General features: G+C 47.6%; 1 protein-coding gene across 1 annotated transcript; it reads right to left on the bottom strand.

Moving 5' to 3' along the window:
- Positions 1-2,609: 2,609 nt before the first annotated feature.
- LOC121002153 (endogenous retrovirus group PABLB member 1 Env polyprotein-like) lies at positions 2,610-16,680 on the bottom strand. Its single transcript, XM_040433483.1, has 2 exons — positions 16,656-16,680; positions 2,610-4,438 (listed from the first exon to the last, which is right to left on the bottom strand). Exon 2 carries the CDS (start codon positions 4,230-4,232, stop codon positions 2,802-2,804), a length of 1,431 nt encoding a protein of 476 aa, XP_040289417.1. The 5' UTR covers positions 4,233-4,438; positions 16,656-16,680; the 3' UTR covers positions 2,610-2,801.
- Between the last annotated feature and the right edge of the window lie 357 nt (positions 16,681-17,037).

Here is a 17,037-nt window from a genome sequence, read left to right on the forward strand (position 1 = left end):
GGCAGCAGCTGCCTGACACTGTTTTTTGCAGCTTAGTTTGCTGTTTATTAAAATTCCTAGATCCTTTTCCATGTCAGTGTTACCGAGTGTTTTACCATTTAGTATTTACGGGTGACTTGCATTATTCCTTCCCATGTGCATAACTTTACATTTGTCAGTGTTAAACCTCATCTGCCACTTATCTGCCCAAGCCTCCAATCTATCCAGATCCCTCTGTAGTAGTATACTGTCCTCTTCAGTGTTAATTACTTTACACAATTTAGTGTCATCTGCGAAAATTTATATTTTCGTATGCAAGCCTTCTACAAGATCATTAATAAATATATTGAAGAAAATAGGGCCCAATACTGACCCCTGAGGTACTCCAGTAGTACAGTGTTCATTTTAGGACATGGTCAGATATCATAGTCAAGTATCAAAATAATGCCAATGTGACACCTGACCCTGACACCTGACCCTGACACCTGACACCTGACCATGACACCTGACCATGACACCTGACACCTGACCCTGACAGCTGACCCTGACACCTGACCCTGACCCTGATACCTGACCCTGACTCCTGACCCTGATACCTGACCCTGACACCTGACCCTGACACCTGACCCTGACACCTGACCCTGACACCTGACTCTGACACCTGACCCTGACACCTGACCCTGACACCTGACCCTGATACCTGACCCTGACACCTGACTCTGACACCTGACTCTCATATCTGAGTTTGACTTATGCTCTTCATAGGTCAGGGTCAAAGTGAGAATGAGTTATAGATATATATTATGTATTTGTATGCTAAATCACACAACCAAAGTATGTCTATTGCTGAGCTTATAGCTCTGTGCCTAAAATGCTGTAAGCTAACACATTACAGTGTTATGAGCGCATAGCTGATAGCTCAGTGGTAAGGAAGGGAGCAAAGGATTTTAGGTTTACTGTGGTTTTGAATGCTACATCACATAGATGAACAAAAAGCCCAAACTCATACAAGGCAAGCTGGTGGCTCAGAGGTAATGCTGTTGCCCCATGTCCAGGCTTTCTGAGTTCAAAGCCCCTTTCAGCCTCAAAAAAATATTTACATTTTATTATGCCCTAGATAAGAGGCAAATTAAAATGATGTGTGACGCTGATATCTCACGTCCGCCCAAGCCTCCAATCTATCCAGATCCCTCTGTAGTAGTATGCTGTCCTCTTCAGTGTTAATTACTTTACACAATTTAGTGTCATCTGCGAAAATTGATATTTTACTGTGCAAGCCTTCTACAAGATCATTAATAAATATATTGAAGGAAATAGGGCCCAATACTGACCCCTGAGGTACTCCAGTAGTACAGTGTTCATTTTAGGACATGGTCAGATATCATAGTCAAGTATCAAAATAATGCCAATGTGACACCTGACCCTGACACCTGACTCTGACACCTGACACCTGACCCTGACAGCTGACCCTGACAGCTGACCCCGACACCTGACCCTGACTCCTGACCCCGACACCTGACCCTGACTCCTGACACCTGACCCTGATATATGATCATACAGATGGCAGTACTATGTGATAGCTTCTAAGTATAGAAAAACCATGTGCTAATGTTATAGCTTGGAAGTTACATTAATGGCTTTGCAGGTTGAAGTCCCCAGAAAGACATATGTTTTTTTCTTTAATAGCATATACTATAATAAATAATATGTCATTAACCCATAGGATACCAGCGCTGTACATGTAGGTCGCTGGAAACACGGTCACAAATCCCAGCGCCATACAGGTACAGCGCTCTGATCAGGTACTATTGGGGGGGGGGGGAAATGAGGCACTTGATACTGGCACATATACTGGGTCGCTGGATACTGGGTCGCTGGAAACACGGTCACAAATCCCAGCGCCATACAGGTACAGCGCTCTGATCACAGGAGCTACTCCCGCCCGATCAGCTGCAGGGGTCCGGCAGGCACTAACAGTTGGACCCCTGCTGTATGCACCGGCATCGGTGAAAACACTGATACCTGCTCATTAACCCTTGCACTGCCGCGGTCAGCGCTGACGGCTGCATGTGCGGTATCCCGGTGGTGCTGTGATGTCAGCCTGGTGTCTAGCCCTGTCAGTCAATGGGGGGAGGGGTGTATGTGCAGAGCACAGGGGGTGTTATAGAGCATTGCTCAGAATATTCAGCCCCGCCTCTGTCGTCGCAAAATCTACGACACAACTTCTTCTTTTGTGTGGCTCCAAATCAGTTAGAATTATAAGTATGAGCTCATACAGCTTTCTCTAATGAGACCAATGCAGGCTGGTATCATGGAAAATATCACATCCTTTATTACAGTTACATACACTTATATAGGCAACATGAGGTAGACAAATGGGTGGTCCTAGATGCAAGTTTATTGGCTCTGTGACAAAAAGGGAGTAGTTTACGAACTTTATTCCTGAGTTGATTGGCACATTTGAAAAATAGCAACTTAACTCCTCCTTTCTTTCACTAATTGATCTTAGAACAAAGAGAATGTACATGAGGCTCCTAATTGAGTATTTGCCATCTAGTGGAGACAAATGTGTACTACAGGAGAAGTTAAAATCTTGACTCTCACAAATCCCTCCTTTTTGCGGTAAATAGATACAAGATGAATAAGCAATGTGAGGTACTCTCCCAACGCCCTAAACGGCGAAGAGCTGGACTTTCCTTATTGCTTCACCAGGTCCCCCCAACTCCCTTTCAGGTTTGCCTTCATCTGGTTCTATTTATTCCGCAACTATCAACAAGATTTCATTTGTTTTAGGACGGAATCGCGTTCCTCAAAGAGGTTCTCTAAGTAATCTTTAGGTCTGTCAGTTTCACAATGTATGTACATGGTTGTTGCTGGTGTGGTTGAGTTGAACATTTTAAAAAAAATTTTCTAAAACAAGGAATCACACAGCACCCTATTAATGCCAATACTACAAGTACTACCACCAGTGTCATTAACATATTGGCTAACACATTAGACCAGTTCCCAAACCACTGTTCTAGCCATGAAGTAATGGGGTTGTTGATTCCAGAGTTTTCCTCTAGTTCATTCGATAAAGAAGTCAGTCCATTCAAAGCCTTTGTGATGCTTCCGTCAGGAGCAGTGTTGTTCGGAATGAAGGTGCAGCAGGAACTTCCGATCATCTTGCAGACGCCTCCTTTTTCCGCTAGGATCATGTCGAGGGCCAGTCGATTCTGTAACGCCATCACCGATGAAGAGCTCAGTTGTTCCGATATTCCTTTTACTGCATCTCGGGTATAATTTACGAATCTCTGTTGATTATAATACAAATAGTTAATCCATCCTACATTTTTATTTACGCCAATTATTGGAAGTATTGATTCGAAACCAGCAGCTATCTGGTTTCTAGCCTTGAATTCATCAGGAACTCCTCTAGGGACTCCTATAGCATCTATGTATACATGAGAATCAAAAGCTGCAGGGAGTGACCTCCTTTGCCGTGACCGGACATTGGCTTGCGTACTGACTTGCTCCCACTCAAGAGTCGAAAATAGAACAAATGGCATCAGCACCTTAATCAAGGTACATTGGCCAATCCATTCCATTCGTATCCTGGGTCGGAGCTTCAGGTCTCCACACAACCACCAGATATCCGCATGTTGATAACCTTGGTGGACAAACCATTTGTCAGGGTAAGCATCAGAGTCACTACTTGTCTCATTTAGATAGATGTTATAGGAACAATATCCTGGAGGGAAAACACCAATGTCTTTGCCTGTATGGTTACGATTGAAACAGGTATAATTTCCAGGGTATGGCGTTATACCGAAACCCATATGATCTTTATCATGAACAATAGGATAGAGTAATTCTAATGTCCTGCAGCGGGAGGTGTCATCACTGGGAATGGTTTCAGTGTACATCTTAAGGATGCACTTGAAACCCTCAGGATCGGTAAGCTCACTCAAAGGGAAAGGTACCGTACCCAAATGAGGTCGAGCTGCAGCACATGCTATGCAGTTGGATCGCTTCTGGGAAAGAACCGTATAGCGGATCCATTCTAGCCATACATTTGTGTCTGAAAACCCTGTCTCTAAGGCCATTTTGTCAATCATGGGTGAAGCTGTAGGAGATGTAATTGTATTCTGATTCCCTTGTGTTAATATTGTTCTAAATATGGAATTTGGGATTTGATCTGACTGTGCATTTTCCCCTGTACAATATAAAATGAACAGTAAGACATGAAAAGATATTACGGCCCTTGCAGTCATTCCAGCACTTGAGGTTCTGGTACTTTTTTTGCAGTGTGATGCGTGGACCCAATTAGGCTTTCCTTCCAACTTGACAGCAGTGGCGGTGGTTAACAGTACTTGATGTGGACCCTCAAATCGTGGTTCTAGAACTTTCCGCACGTGTCGTTTCACCACTACCCAATTTCCTGGTTGTAGAGAATGAGTTGCCTCTATGCTGTCTGGATCTGGAAGAGAAGCAAAAACTTGGGAATACACATTAGACAGTCTGTTTGAAAGACTATTATGCTGCATCTGGAGTTGTTGTGGAAAATAGAGTCCTAGTCTAGGGGCATTCCCAAAGAGTACTTCATATGGACTCAGGCCTGTCTTCCGGTTAGGTGTATACCGGATGGAGAAGAGTGCCAAGGGTAGACACTCTGTCCATGGCTTATTCAGTTCAGCCATGGCCTTCTGTATTTTTGATTTAATTGTGCCGTTGAGTCGCTCTACTCTACCGCTGCTTTGTGGGTGATACGCAGTATGGAAGGCTTGTTCAATACCCAGGGCTCCCATAATTTCACGCATGACCTCCCCTGTAAAGTGAGAACCTCGGTCACTCTCAATTGTCTCTGGGACCCCATACCGGCAAACTATCTCATTCAGAAGTTTCTTGGCTGTGTTTTGTGCAGTGGCTTTGGCCACAGGATAGGCCTCTGGCCACCCTGAAAACAGATCTACACATACCAAGACGTATTCTAGGGTCCCCACTTTGGGTAGTTGGATGTAATCTATTTGCAGTCTTTGGAAGGGAAAATCGGGCCTGGGAGTGTGCCTCAAAGGTGTTTTTACTGTCCTTCCTATGTTGTGATGTGCACAAATCATACAAGCCTGAGTGAATTTGGCTGCAGTTACACTGAATCCTGGGGCATACCAGTGACTATTAACAAGAGCAGTCATGGCAGTTTTGGACAGGTGAGTATTCCCATGAGTGGCCTGGGCTGTGACTGGGAACAAAGCACGGGGCAAACACAGCTTTCCTCTAAGTTGCCATGTTCCTTTTGGGGTTATCACAGCTCCTTTCTCTATCCATACTGCCTTTTCCTCTTTGGTTGCTTGAGACTGTAAGGTTTTTAATGTTTCATAGTTGACTGGCAGGGAAATTTGCTCTTGTACTACTGCTATCCCTACAGGATCATCTCTGGGTTTCTGTGCAGCAGCTTTTGCTGCCAGATCAGCTCGATGATTTCCCCGAGCTTCAAGAGTTTTTCCTGACGAATGGCCTTTAATTTTCATAATGGCCACCCTCGTTGGCAACAGCAGAGCGTCCATTAAGGCTTTCACCCCTTTGCCATTTTTAATTGGCTTGCCATTTGCTGTAAGGAAGTCTCTAGCCTTCCAAATTGGACCATAATCATGGGTGATCCCAAAAGCATACCTGGAATCTGTATAGATGTTTGCAATTTTTCCCTCCGCATACCTGCAGGCCTCTTCCAAAGCCTTAAGTTCAGCTTCCTGTGCAGACATGTGAGAGGGCAGTGATTCCGCTTTGATTGTATCGTGCTGAGTGACAACTGCATACCCAGTATAAAACTTCCCCTGGACACCATACCGCGATCCATCCACAAAGAGCTCTAAATCTGGGTTTTCTAAGGGAGTATCTACCACGTGATCAAACCCTGCTGTCTCTTGGGACATTAATTGGAGACAGTCGTGTTTATCTTCCAGGTCAGGAAGATATTCGGCTAGCTGACTCATACTACTACTCCCTCCCCCCTCCAGAGGCAGCAGAGTAGCTGGATTCAAAGTTGTGCACCTTCTGATGGTGACATTTGGTGGCATAAGTAGTGCACATTCTAGTCTAAGGTGTCTGGCAGTGGACAGGTGTTTAGGCTGTACTTGTGTGAGAATGGCCGAGATGTCATGAGGGACAAAAACAGTGATTGGATAATTGAGCACAATCTCAGAGCTTTTGTCAAGCATGAGTTGTACGGCCACTACCGCACGGACACAAGATGGCGCTCCTCTAGCCACTGGATCGAGTCTGGCAGAGTAATACGCCACTGGACGCTGTTGGCCAGCCCTAGCTTGTGTGAGAACAGCTGAAGCATGGCCAAGACATTCAGTGCAATAAAGTCTGAAATCTTTATTGTAGTCCGGTAGACCCAATGCTGGTGTGGAACTGATGACTAGTTTTAATGTATGGAAGTTCTCCACGGCCTTATCTGTCAATGAAAAAGGAAGAGAGGTGAGACAATCATACAAGGGTTGCAGAAGAGCAGAGGCATTTCTGATCCAAGGCCTACAGTATGAGACTAGACCCAAATAAATTCTCAGAGCCCCCACAGTAGTAGGCAAAGGAATTTGTTGGACTGCAGTTATACGGTCTGGGGTGAGATGTCTAATCCCAGCAGATATACAGTGCCCTAGAAAGGTGACAGTGGTACAACAGAATTGAAGCTTCTTGCGGGAAGCTTTACAGCCATTTGCAGCCAGGAAGGTGAGAAGAGACAACGAAGTTTGTTTACACACCTCCTCTCCCGGGCAGCAAAGAAGTAAGTCATCTATATATTGAAGTAAGACAACTCCTTCAGATGGAATGGGCCAATCCGCTAAAACCTGGGCTAAGGCAGTACTGTACATACTGGGGGAATTATGGGCACCTTGTGCTAAGACCGTCCAGGTGTATTGCTTCCTGTCATGTGTGAAAGCAAAAAGATATCTGCAATCTGGATGTAACGGAACTGAGAAAAATGCATTTGCAAGATCCACCACAGTGAAATGGGTAGTGCTGTGGGGAATCTGTGCCAACAATGTATGTGGGTTTGGTACCACAGGGGTATTAAAAACTGTAGCCTCATTAACAGCCCTAAGATCATGTACCATTCTATACTGCACTGGCTGACCTTTTTCCCCCCTTTTCTTAATGGGGTACAAGGGAGTGTTACATGGAGAGGTGGTTTCAATTAGTACCCCATTACTGACAAAATCACGTACTATTTTGGTGATGGCATCCGTTTGTTGTATACTGAGGGGATATTGTGCCTTCCGAGGTAAAGGAGCACCAGGTTTACGTTCTATCATCATTGGAGGGACAGATAAACGGCCAACATCTGTAGGTCCGGAGGCCCACAGATGTGCAGGTAATTGTTGCAGCAGAAGGGACACGCCCTCTTCAGAGAGTGTAGACACGTACATGTGAAATGGATGATAATCACAGGCTGCTAGGAGACATATATCCTCTTCTCCTAGTTTGCCTTGTAACTTCACAGTACAATCAGGAAGATATGTTATCTGCGCATATATTCTCTGCAACAGATCTGCTCCTAGCAAATTAACAGGGGAGGTGTCACTGACTAAAAGGCGACTTAGCATTTGTTGGTTTGGGGCAAATGCAATTTGTATTGGCTTTGTGAGAGGAGTAGGAACCTCATTACCATCTACTCCTACACATGGAATACTATCCTTAGACATGAGGGATCTTTTTACGTGTTTGCTGCGAATAACAGTTTTGGCTGCTCCAGTGTCAATCAAAAAGGGGATGGGCTCCCCCCCATTGATTGCCAAGGAGACAACTGGGGCAGGCCCTAAGGTTTGAATTTTTAGTAGGGGCACAGCATTTGACTCTGGATTGCCAACTCCCTATGGGCGTCGCATTTGAGGGGGCTGAACTCTCTCCTCCTCTTCCTCCTCCCATGGGTTAGGAGTCTGGCAATCCCGCATAAAGTGCCCCACCTTGCCACAGTTAAAACATCTTAAGATATACCTTGGTTTCCTTCCCCCTTTTTGAGGAAAGTGCTGGTATGCGGCCACACCTGCCTTCGGTCTTTTGTTCAATTCAGCTTCTACCCCCTTTGCTACTTGTAACAAAATGGAGGGCTGTATAGTTCTCCATTCAGGCCTAGCTGATACCAGACCCTTGCGAATGCTTTCCCGAAGACCATCCACAAAAGCAGCACTCAAAATTCTCTCATGCATGTCTGAGGTGTACTCAAAGCCCAAATCCACCCATCTTTGCTGGAGTCTAGTGTAAAATTTCTCCACACTTTCCGTTTTATCCTGATGCATATCCGACAACGTAACAGACTGATCACCTAATCGTTTTCTCCCCCATTCCGTGAGTCTTACTATGTATCGCTCACCGGACAACAAAGTAGTATCATCTCCCTCATAAGATCCCACTGCAGAGGCTATAATCTGAGAGAAGGAGTCACCAGCTTTACACTGGACTAAATCTTCTAAATCCCTCCAGCAACATGAGAAAGCTTTCCGTATCTTCGCTAACTCCCTACAGAACGGCATGGGTAAGTCCTCTGGATTGGGGATTCTACTCATCATGGCCAGCATCTCACTAGGGGACCAAGGGCGATACACAGGCTCATCAGGGATGTCATTTGGACCTCTGAGAGGAGCAGCTCCAGGGTTAAGGTACCTGGGTGTACGATAGGATAGATTAGGTCGAGGTGGATTTGGCGTAGATGTTATAACAGGGGAAACTGGGTGCATCAGATTTCGCATATCCAAAAATGATGCTGGATACCCTATACTTTCCTGTGATAGATATCCACTCAAGTCTGAAGTCGGACTTAAAATGGGTGCATTCCTAGATTGAGTAGACTGGTCTGGAATATTTCTAGTAGGCATCATAGGGGCAATCACTGCAGGTACATTTTTAACTGATGGGACATACAATTGGGAAGGGTTATTGGCAGACATCACTGGATATAATCCAGTGTTGGGAATTATGTCCTGTCTTTGAAATCCACAGACAACACATATGCTATTTGTCTCAGCATTCCTGTGATTGCACACACACATCCATCCCCCATAAGGAGGCGGTTGCTGCTCTATGGTAAGAGTTTTAGGGGGTGGGGAAAGCCTAGAGCAGGGGTACTCAACTAGTTTTATTAAAGGTCCACATACCAGGGTCTGCAGTCAGGTGAAGGTCCGAGCTGAACGCCAACAGTAAAGATGCCATGCGATCATGAGATACATGCGCGTGGGGCGCTCTGACGTTATAGTGGAGCGCCCCGGGTAAGTCCCAGAATTAGTAATGGCCACATTAGTGCCCCAGTAAGATAAATGTCCCCATTAGTGCCCCCAGTAAGAGTAATGCCCCCCTTCTCTGCTTTTGCAAAAAAAAATAAAAAATTTGCATTCACCTGGCTGCGGTGAACATTCGCTGCTGACTGCAAGCTCAGGACCGGTGCTCTAACGTGATGGCGTCTTGTAGGTCCTGTCCTGAGCTTCTAGTCAGCAGGGAGTGTTCTCCACAGCGTGAGCAAATGGAGGTGGAGGTAGCGTAAATATATATATTTTTTTTACTAGCACAAGTAGCGGTGGAGGTAAAGGCTGTACTAATGGGCGTTCCATGATGGAAGCGCTCATTAGTAAGGGTACTTTCACACTTGCAGCAGGATGGATCCGACAGGCTGCTCACCCTGTCAGATCCATCTTGCCACTACTTCGCCGTGCCGCTGCTCTGTGCCCATCGACTATAATGGGGATGGGGGCAGAGTTACGGCGCAGCACGGTGAGAGGCCGCCAGACTAAAAGTACTACATGTCCGACTTTTTCGTCTGGCGGCCCCCTCAATATAATAAACATTGGTGGCGCAGTGCGCCCCCCCTCAAAATAATAAACATTGGTGGCGCAGTGCACCCCCCCATCACAATAAACATTGGTGGCGCAGTGCGCCCCCCCTCAATATAATAAACATTGGTGGCGCAGTGCGCCCCCCCATCACCCCAGTATAATAAACATTGGTGGCGCAGTGTGCCCCCCCATCACCCCAGTATAATAAACATTGGTGGCGCAGTGCGCCCCCCCTCAATATAATAAACATTGGTGGCGCAGTGTGCCCCCCAATATAATAAACATTGGTGGCGCAGTGCGCCCCCCCTCAAAATAATAAACATTGGTGGTGCAGTGCGCCCCCCCATCACCCCAGTATAATAAACATTGGTGGCGCAGTGTGCCCCCCCATCACCCCAGTATAATAAACATTGGTGGCGCAGTGCGCCCCCCCTCAATATAATAAACATTGGTGGCGCAGTGTGCCCCCCAATATAATAAACATTGGTGGCGCAGTGCGCCCCCCCCTCAAAATAATAAACATTGGTGGCGCAGTGCGCCCCCCCATCACCCCAGTATAATAAACATTGGTGGCGCAGTGCGCCCCCCCCAATATAATAAACATTGGTGGTGCAGTGGGCAGTGCCAATGAGGGTTAAAAAATAATTTACTCACCTCCTCCAGTTGATCGCGTAACTGCCGGTCTCCAGTTCTTACTTCTTTCTTCAGGACCTGTGGTGACATCACTGAGCTCATCACATGATCCATCACCATGGTAATGGGCCATGTGACGTCACCACAGGTCCTGAAGAAAGAAGTAAGAACTGGAGACCGGCAGTTACGCGATGAACTGGAGGAGGTGAGTTAATTTTCTTTTATTATTTTTAACCCTCATTGGCACTTCCCACTGAGCCACCAATGTTTATTATAATGGGGAAGGGGGGGGGGGGCGCACTGCGCCACCAATGTTTCTTATACTGGGGGGGGGGGGCGCGGCGCACTGTGCCACCAACGTTTCTTATACAAATACAGGAGGCGGGTGCCGGAATCAAATAGCCGGCACCCGACCTTTGTGACAGGGGGCTGCGATCAGCTACAATTAACCCCTCAGGTACCGCACCTGAAGGGTTAACTCAACTGCAGCTGATCGCAGCTCCCTTTCACAGAGGTCGGGTGCCGGCTATTTGATTCCGGCACCCGCCTCCTGTATTTGTATTACAGGTCAGTTTTCTTCATTGGTGGCGCAGTGGCCACAGCCCCTCCCCTCCTCCTCCTGCCTCTTCTTATTGGCAGCGGTGGGGACAGCAGCAGCACAGGGGGGAGGGAGAGACTCCTCCTGTGCTGCTGAGAACTATCAGCTCCTGTGCCCCGCCGCTGAATGGAGCAGAGCTGCCAGAGTGTGCAGGAGGAGGAGCGCTACATGTGGAGGAAGCCCTGTCTCACTGCGCTGTGGGACAGGTGGAAGTGCGCCGGTAAGCTCCTCCTCCTGCACGGCACAGTGTGCAGGAGAGGAGCAGCGCTCTGAAGGATGGCCGGGGTCCGGACAACTGGCGGCCTCGGTCCGTAAGTTGAGTACCCCTGGCCTAGAGGGAGCAGAAGGCACAGTGGGTAGTGCTGATAAGCACATTCCAGCACCTGGTGTAGAGGAGGAACTAACACAAGAAGCAATAGCATTGTTTGTTGGACCACAAGACCCAGGATTACTTACAACAGAGGTGGCGGGGGAAGGGATGCCGCATGGCAAACTGTTCTGTTCTTTGTTACTTACCACACCCAAATCCTCCATCTTACTATACCAATATTGACCATTCTTCTCAATTTCTTTCAATTTTCCATCAGTCACATCTGCAGACAACTTCCACCATAACTCTGCTTGCACCAGCCTATTATTATCTCTCAGCCACCCTTTCTTTTCTTGTAATATATTTTTCCATAAGCTTTCATTTAATCTTCCAGTTTCATGCATACCAATTGCCTGCATGAACGGTTTTAACTTAGTTACTGAAACTTTTCCTTCTCTTTCTCTCATCAACTGAGCCGCTGTTAACCTTTTTTCACTCTGTCCTGCTACATTCGAATTTCCCATTATTGTAGTTGCACGAAGATCAAACAATTGCTACTTATCAAACCCGCAAACTTAAGCGTAGTTGCACAAAGATCAAACGGAATCCGATTACTATAAGTAATCGCCACCGAACCCACAAACTTAAGCGCAGTTGCACAAAGATCAAATGATATAATAGTATTGAGCCCACAATCTCTCAAAGTGAAGACCCCTCGTCAATTCACCGGGATACAAAATCTTAATAACTTCCAATTGCCTATGAGACAATTGGTATTAACCCTTTTCCCAAGGTTCTCGTCAGAACCTTGACTGGGAACTAAATCTACGTCACAGGATATCCGGCTCAGCTGTGTAACAACTTCAGTTTAGTTTCAGCATGTTCCACCACACAAAGAAGGAATATTTCAACAGGTTCTTTTTAACGGACAGATCAGCTATAATTTGAACCCTTATATCGCGATAACACCAATTCAACTCTTGAGAAAACACTTGGGCAAAAGACTCAGAGGAGGTTGTAAGAATAAAAGCTTCTTACCTTACTGCAGTTTATGCCTCGTCTGATGGTTTTACGCAAGTCCTCTCCTGGCGTTTGAATCGGAAGTTATGCAAGCCGTCGGTCCCTGTTCGGGCGCCAATTTTGTCGTTGCAAAATCTACGACACAACTTCTTCTTTTGTGTGGCTCCAAATCAGTTAGAATTATAAGTATGAGCTCATACAGCTTTCTCTAATGAGACCAATGCAGGCTGGTATCATGGAAAATATCACATCCTTTATTACAGTTACATACACTTATATAGGCAACATGAGGTAGACAAATGGGTGGTCCTAGATGCAAGTTTATTGGCTCTGTGACAAAAAGGGAGTAGTTTACTAACTTTATTCCTGAGTTGATTGGCACATTTGAAAAATAGCAACTTAACTCCTCCTTTCTTTCACTAATTGATCTTAGAACAAAGAGAATGTACATGAGGCTCCTAATTGAGTATTTGCCATCTAGTGGAGACAAATGTGTACTACAGGAGAAGTTAAAATCTTGACTCTCACACCTCTGAGTGCTCAAATTGTTTATTTGCATATGAATCTCTGCATATCGCTGCAGCTATTTAGCATAATGAGCCCTACCAGGCAGTACGTATGGTCTAATAGGGTTGATTCTGGTGACAGAACCTCTTATGGACACCTGTGTATTTCCGATCACCGCTGTGCGGCGGGCAGTGTTAGGAACAGTGCGCCTGCTGAAATCATTCAGTAGGCACCCTGTGACAATGCCGAGGGGGGGTCCTGTGACCCCCCCCCCCCCCCATATCGGCGATTGCTGCTAACCGCAGGTCAATTCAGACCTGCGGTTTGCAGCATTTCCAGGTTATTCAGGTCTCCGGTGACCCGGAATAGGAGGGTGATCAGTGGTGTAATATACACCACCAATTACCCTCCGCAGATCCTGTGAGGTGGCGGTGACGGAGGATGAAGGTGAGGATCGTCTGTGATTGGTTGGAGGGACTGACCTGGAGATAACGTCTTGGAGCTCCGCTCTCCCCACCCACAGAGGTGCGCTGAATGTGGCCGTCACTCTTAGCTGTAAAAGAGCGCCTGGCCACTGTTAGCGCATCGCCCACCCCACCGCTGATCAGCGAGTTTTTGGGCTGTGAGCAATTTTTTGGGGATTCTGTTAGGTTAGGATAGGGTATACATAAAAACACACTGCCCCCCCCACACACACACTAAATAAAGTTTTACACACACACGCACTCCCCTTTAGCGTTCTAAGATGGCCCGCCGGATGTTCTCGGCCGAGGAGGCATATGCCCAGCTGCTCTCCGACACCGAGAGCCCCAGTGAGGACGAGGATGACCCCACTTTCCTGTTGTCATCCTCGTTCTCCTCATCATCTAGTGATGATGATGAGCCCCAAGGCGACGGAGACGCCGCCAGGCTGAGCCAGGAGCCCCCCCGTGCCAGGAACCCTGCGGCCCACACTAGTATGAGCAGCCCTGGGGCTCGTACTAGTTTTCCGGCCCACCAGGCAAATTCACCTGATCCCTCTACTGGTGAACTTGGCTGGAGTACCCCAGAGGATTTTGAGCCCTTGATTCCTGACTTTGTTGGCCAACCAGGAATCCAGACACAGTGGGCTTCACTGAATATGACATTTTTTGTTTTTTTTCAGTGAACAATTTGTGAATCTGATGGTGGAGCAAACGAACTTGTTCACCCAACAGTTTATAGCCCAATTTCTCCCGAGTCAGAAAATACCTCATATGTGGATGTAGAGTGCTCTGCGGGTGAACTACGCGGCTCAGAAGAGAAAGAGCGCTATTGGGATTTTGGACAACCAAAATCGCAATGGCGAAACTTCTCTTCTGAGCCATGTAGTTCACCCGCAGAGCACTTTACGTCCACATATGGGGTATGTCCTTACTCGGGAGAAATTGGGCGCGTTTTCTCCTATTACCCCTTGTAAAAATGAAATAAAAGGCGCTACAAGAACATGTTAGTGTAAAAAAAGGAGATTTTGAATTTTCTCCTCCACTTTGCAGCTATTCCTGTGAAGACTGTGGAGAAATAAATTAAAATGGGGGAAGGGCAGGGACGGACTGAGAACCCTCAGGGCCCCCGGGCAAAATAAATCAAGGGCCCCCTTACAGGCCCCACCCATGTTCTGCTGCAAGCCCCACCCTTGCCCCGCCTCCAGCCACACCCTACACAATCTTTAATAAGACTTCAAAGTTAAAGCAACACAAAAGGCACCCAGACCACTTCAGCTCATTGATGTGGTCTGGGTACAGTGTCCCTTTTGCAAATCGAACTGCAATGTTCTAGAGAAACTGCATTGTTTACGTTCCAGCAATAAATCAGCCTCTAGTGGCTGGCAGCCACCTGAGGGCTCCCTGGAGTAAAACAGACCTTTGGTCTGGTATCTGACGCTGGACGTCCTCACACCCTGCATGATGACCTCCAGGGTCAGATTTTTCCCCATAGGAAAGCATTGATTCAATGCTTTCGTATGGGGTGATCTAATCTCAGCGTCCATTAGTGAGCCTCTGTTAGAAACAGTCCCCTCCACCTTGTACTTGTTCCACTGATCTGCTACTTGCGGGCTACGTGGGCATGAGTTCAGTCACTTCGGCGCGTGATCCTGCGAGACCCGTGACCTACAGCGGCGGGTCTCGCGGGATCACGCGCTGCAGGACGGGATAGCGCACCGAAGTGACTGAACTCATGCCCGCGCAGCCCACAAGTAGCGGAACAATTACAAGAGGGGTGGAAAATAGCCAAATGAAAAAAATATTTTGAACCAAAAGGTGTGCTTTTGGTGGGTTTTGAACTAATGGTGGTCTGTGGATGGCACTGTTATGGGGGCTCTGTGGATGGCACTGTTGTGGGGGCTCTGTGGATGGCACTGTTGTGGGGGCTCTGTGGATGGCACTGTTGTGGGGGCTCTGTGGGTGGCACTGTTGTGGGGGCTCTGTGGATGGCACTGTTGTGGGGGCTCTGTGGATGGCACTGTTGTGGGGGCTATGTGGATGGCACTGTTGTGGGGGCTCTGTGGATGGCACTGTGGGTGACACATATATAGCACCTTATGCTATATATGTGTCATCCACAGATACCCCCATAACAGTGTCCTGTGAGTGAATGACCCCCAATACAGGGTCTGGGGGCCGGCATCTGGTGTTGTAATGGCAGCGGGGCCCGGTGTAGTCGCTGTATTCTATCGCACCGGGCCCCGCTCACTGTAATACTAATTTTCATATGTGAACAAGAACAAGAGAAATCCTCTACGATCCTCGCCCTCTCTGTACTCACAAACTCAGTAGCAGGCAGGCCGGGCGGCAGCGCAACTCACTGACGTCACGCACCTGCTCCTCCCACTTTATGAATAAAGCAGGCGGAGCAGGCGCGTGACGTCAGTGAGTTACGGTGCCGCCCGGCCTGCCTGCTACTGAGTTTGTGAGTACAGAGAGGGAGAGGATCGCAGAGGATTTCTCTTGTTCTTGGTCACATATGAAAATGAGTATTACAGTGAGCGGGGTCCGGTGCGATAGAATACAGTGACTGCACCGGGCCCCGCTGCCATTACCACCATTACCAGGCCAGCATAAAATTCGGAATCGGGGCGCTGGGCATAATACATTATGCTATTCTGCGGCAGGCCCCCATCCCGGCCGGGCCCTCGGACCATGTCAGTCCGCCCCTGGGGAAGGGGATTATAAATTTAGTACTCCATGGAAGTGTGGTACTCCCTGAAGCAACCGTCAATACAGAGGTCCGGATGATTGGGGCACGTGTCACACTGAGTGGTGGTGTCCTTCCGTTACCCCCTCCTGTTACACACGCTGCACATTTTTTGGGACCGACCCTTCTTTCCAGTATGGGGGAACCACACCTTGAAAGTGTTGGCCAGGGACGATCCGGGCGCCTCCAATTCCCGAGGTACTCTGGCCTGCTCTTTCCCGGTCAGAAAAGATCAGGTCCTTGAGGACTGCCTCATAGAACTGAAGGAATTTCCCTGTGTTGCCAGCACTCCGGGACAGCACAAAAGAGTTGTACAAGGCAACCTGCACCAAGTAGACCGCAACTTCTTTGTACCATGCTCGAGTTTTGCGCATGGCGTTTAGGGTTGCCACCTTTTCTTCAAGCCAAACCCGAACAGAAGGGAGGGAGGGCCCCCTTCTAGGCCCCACCCATGTCCCGCCTCCAACCATGCCCATGTCCCGCCTCCAGTCACACCCATGTCCCACCTCCACCCCTGGTCACTAACGCACCACGATCGTTACGCCCCTGATCCCGTCACTACAGAAATACAGCGCCTCATACCTCTTACATCCAGTGACGTCTCCTTTGATGTAGATGTTCTCTTTCCTCATCTTCTCCCTTCAGACCTTCAGACCAGACACCATTTTTCAGCCATTTCTCGTCTCTGCAGTTTGACAATAAAAATCTTAGTTTACTACTTTTCCATCATTCTCCCATCTTCTGGACAAATCATCCTACTACCCCCAATACTGTGCCGCTGTGCTCCCCAATACTATACTGCAGAAACGGATAAACCCCCTGATAATAGTAGTACCACACAGAGCCCCCCATATAAAATACCCCTTCTTTGTGGCCTCAGTAGAAGCCCCCAAATAATGTGCCAGTAAGAAGTGCCCCCCATAGATGCCCCCATGTGTCAGTAAGAAGTGCCTCTTTTCTCCCGCCCAATA

Source organism: Bufo bufo, chromosome 5, assembly GCF_905171765.1.
Source record: "Bufo bufo chromosome 5, aBufBuf1.1, whole genome shotgun sequence".
In the NCBI taxonomy this organism is placed as follows: domain Eukaryota; kingdom Metazoa; phylum Chordata; class Amphibia; order Anura; family Bufonidae; genus Bufo; species Bufo bufo.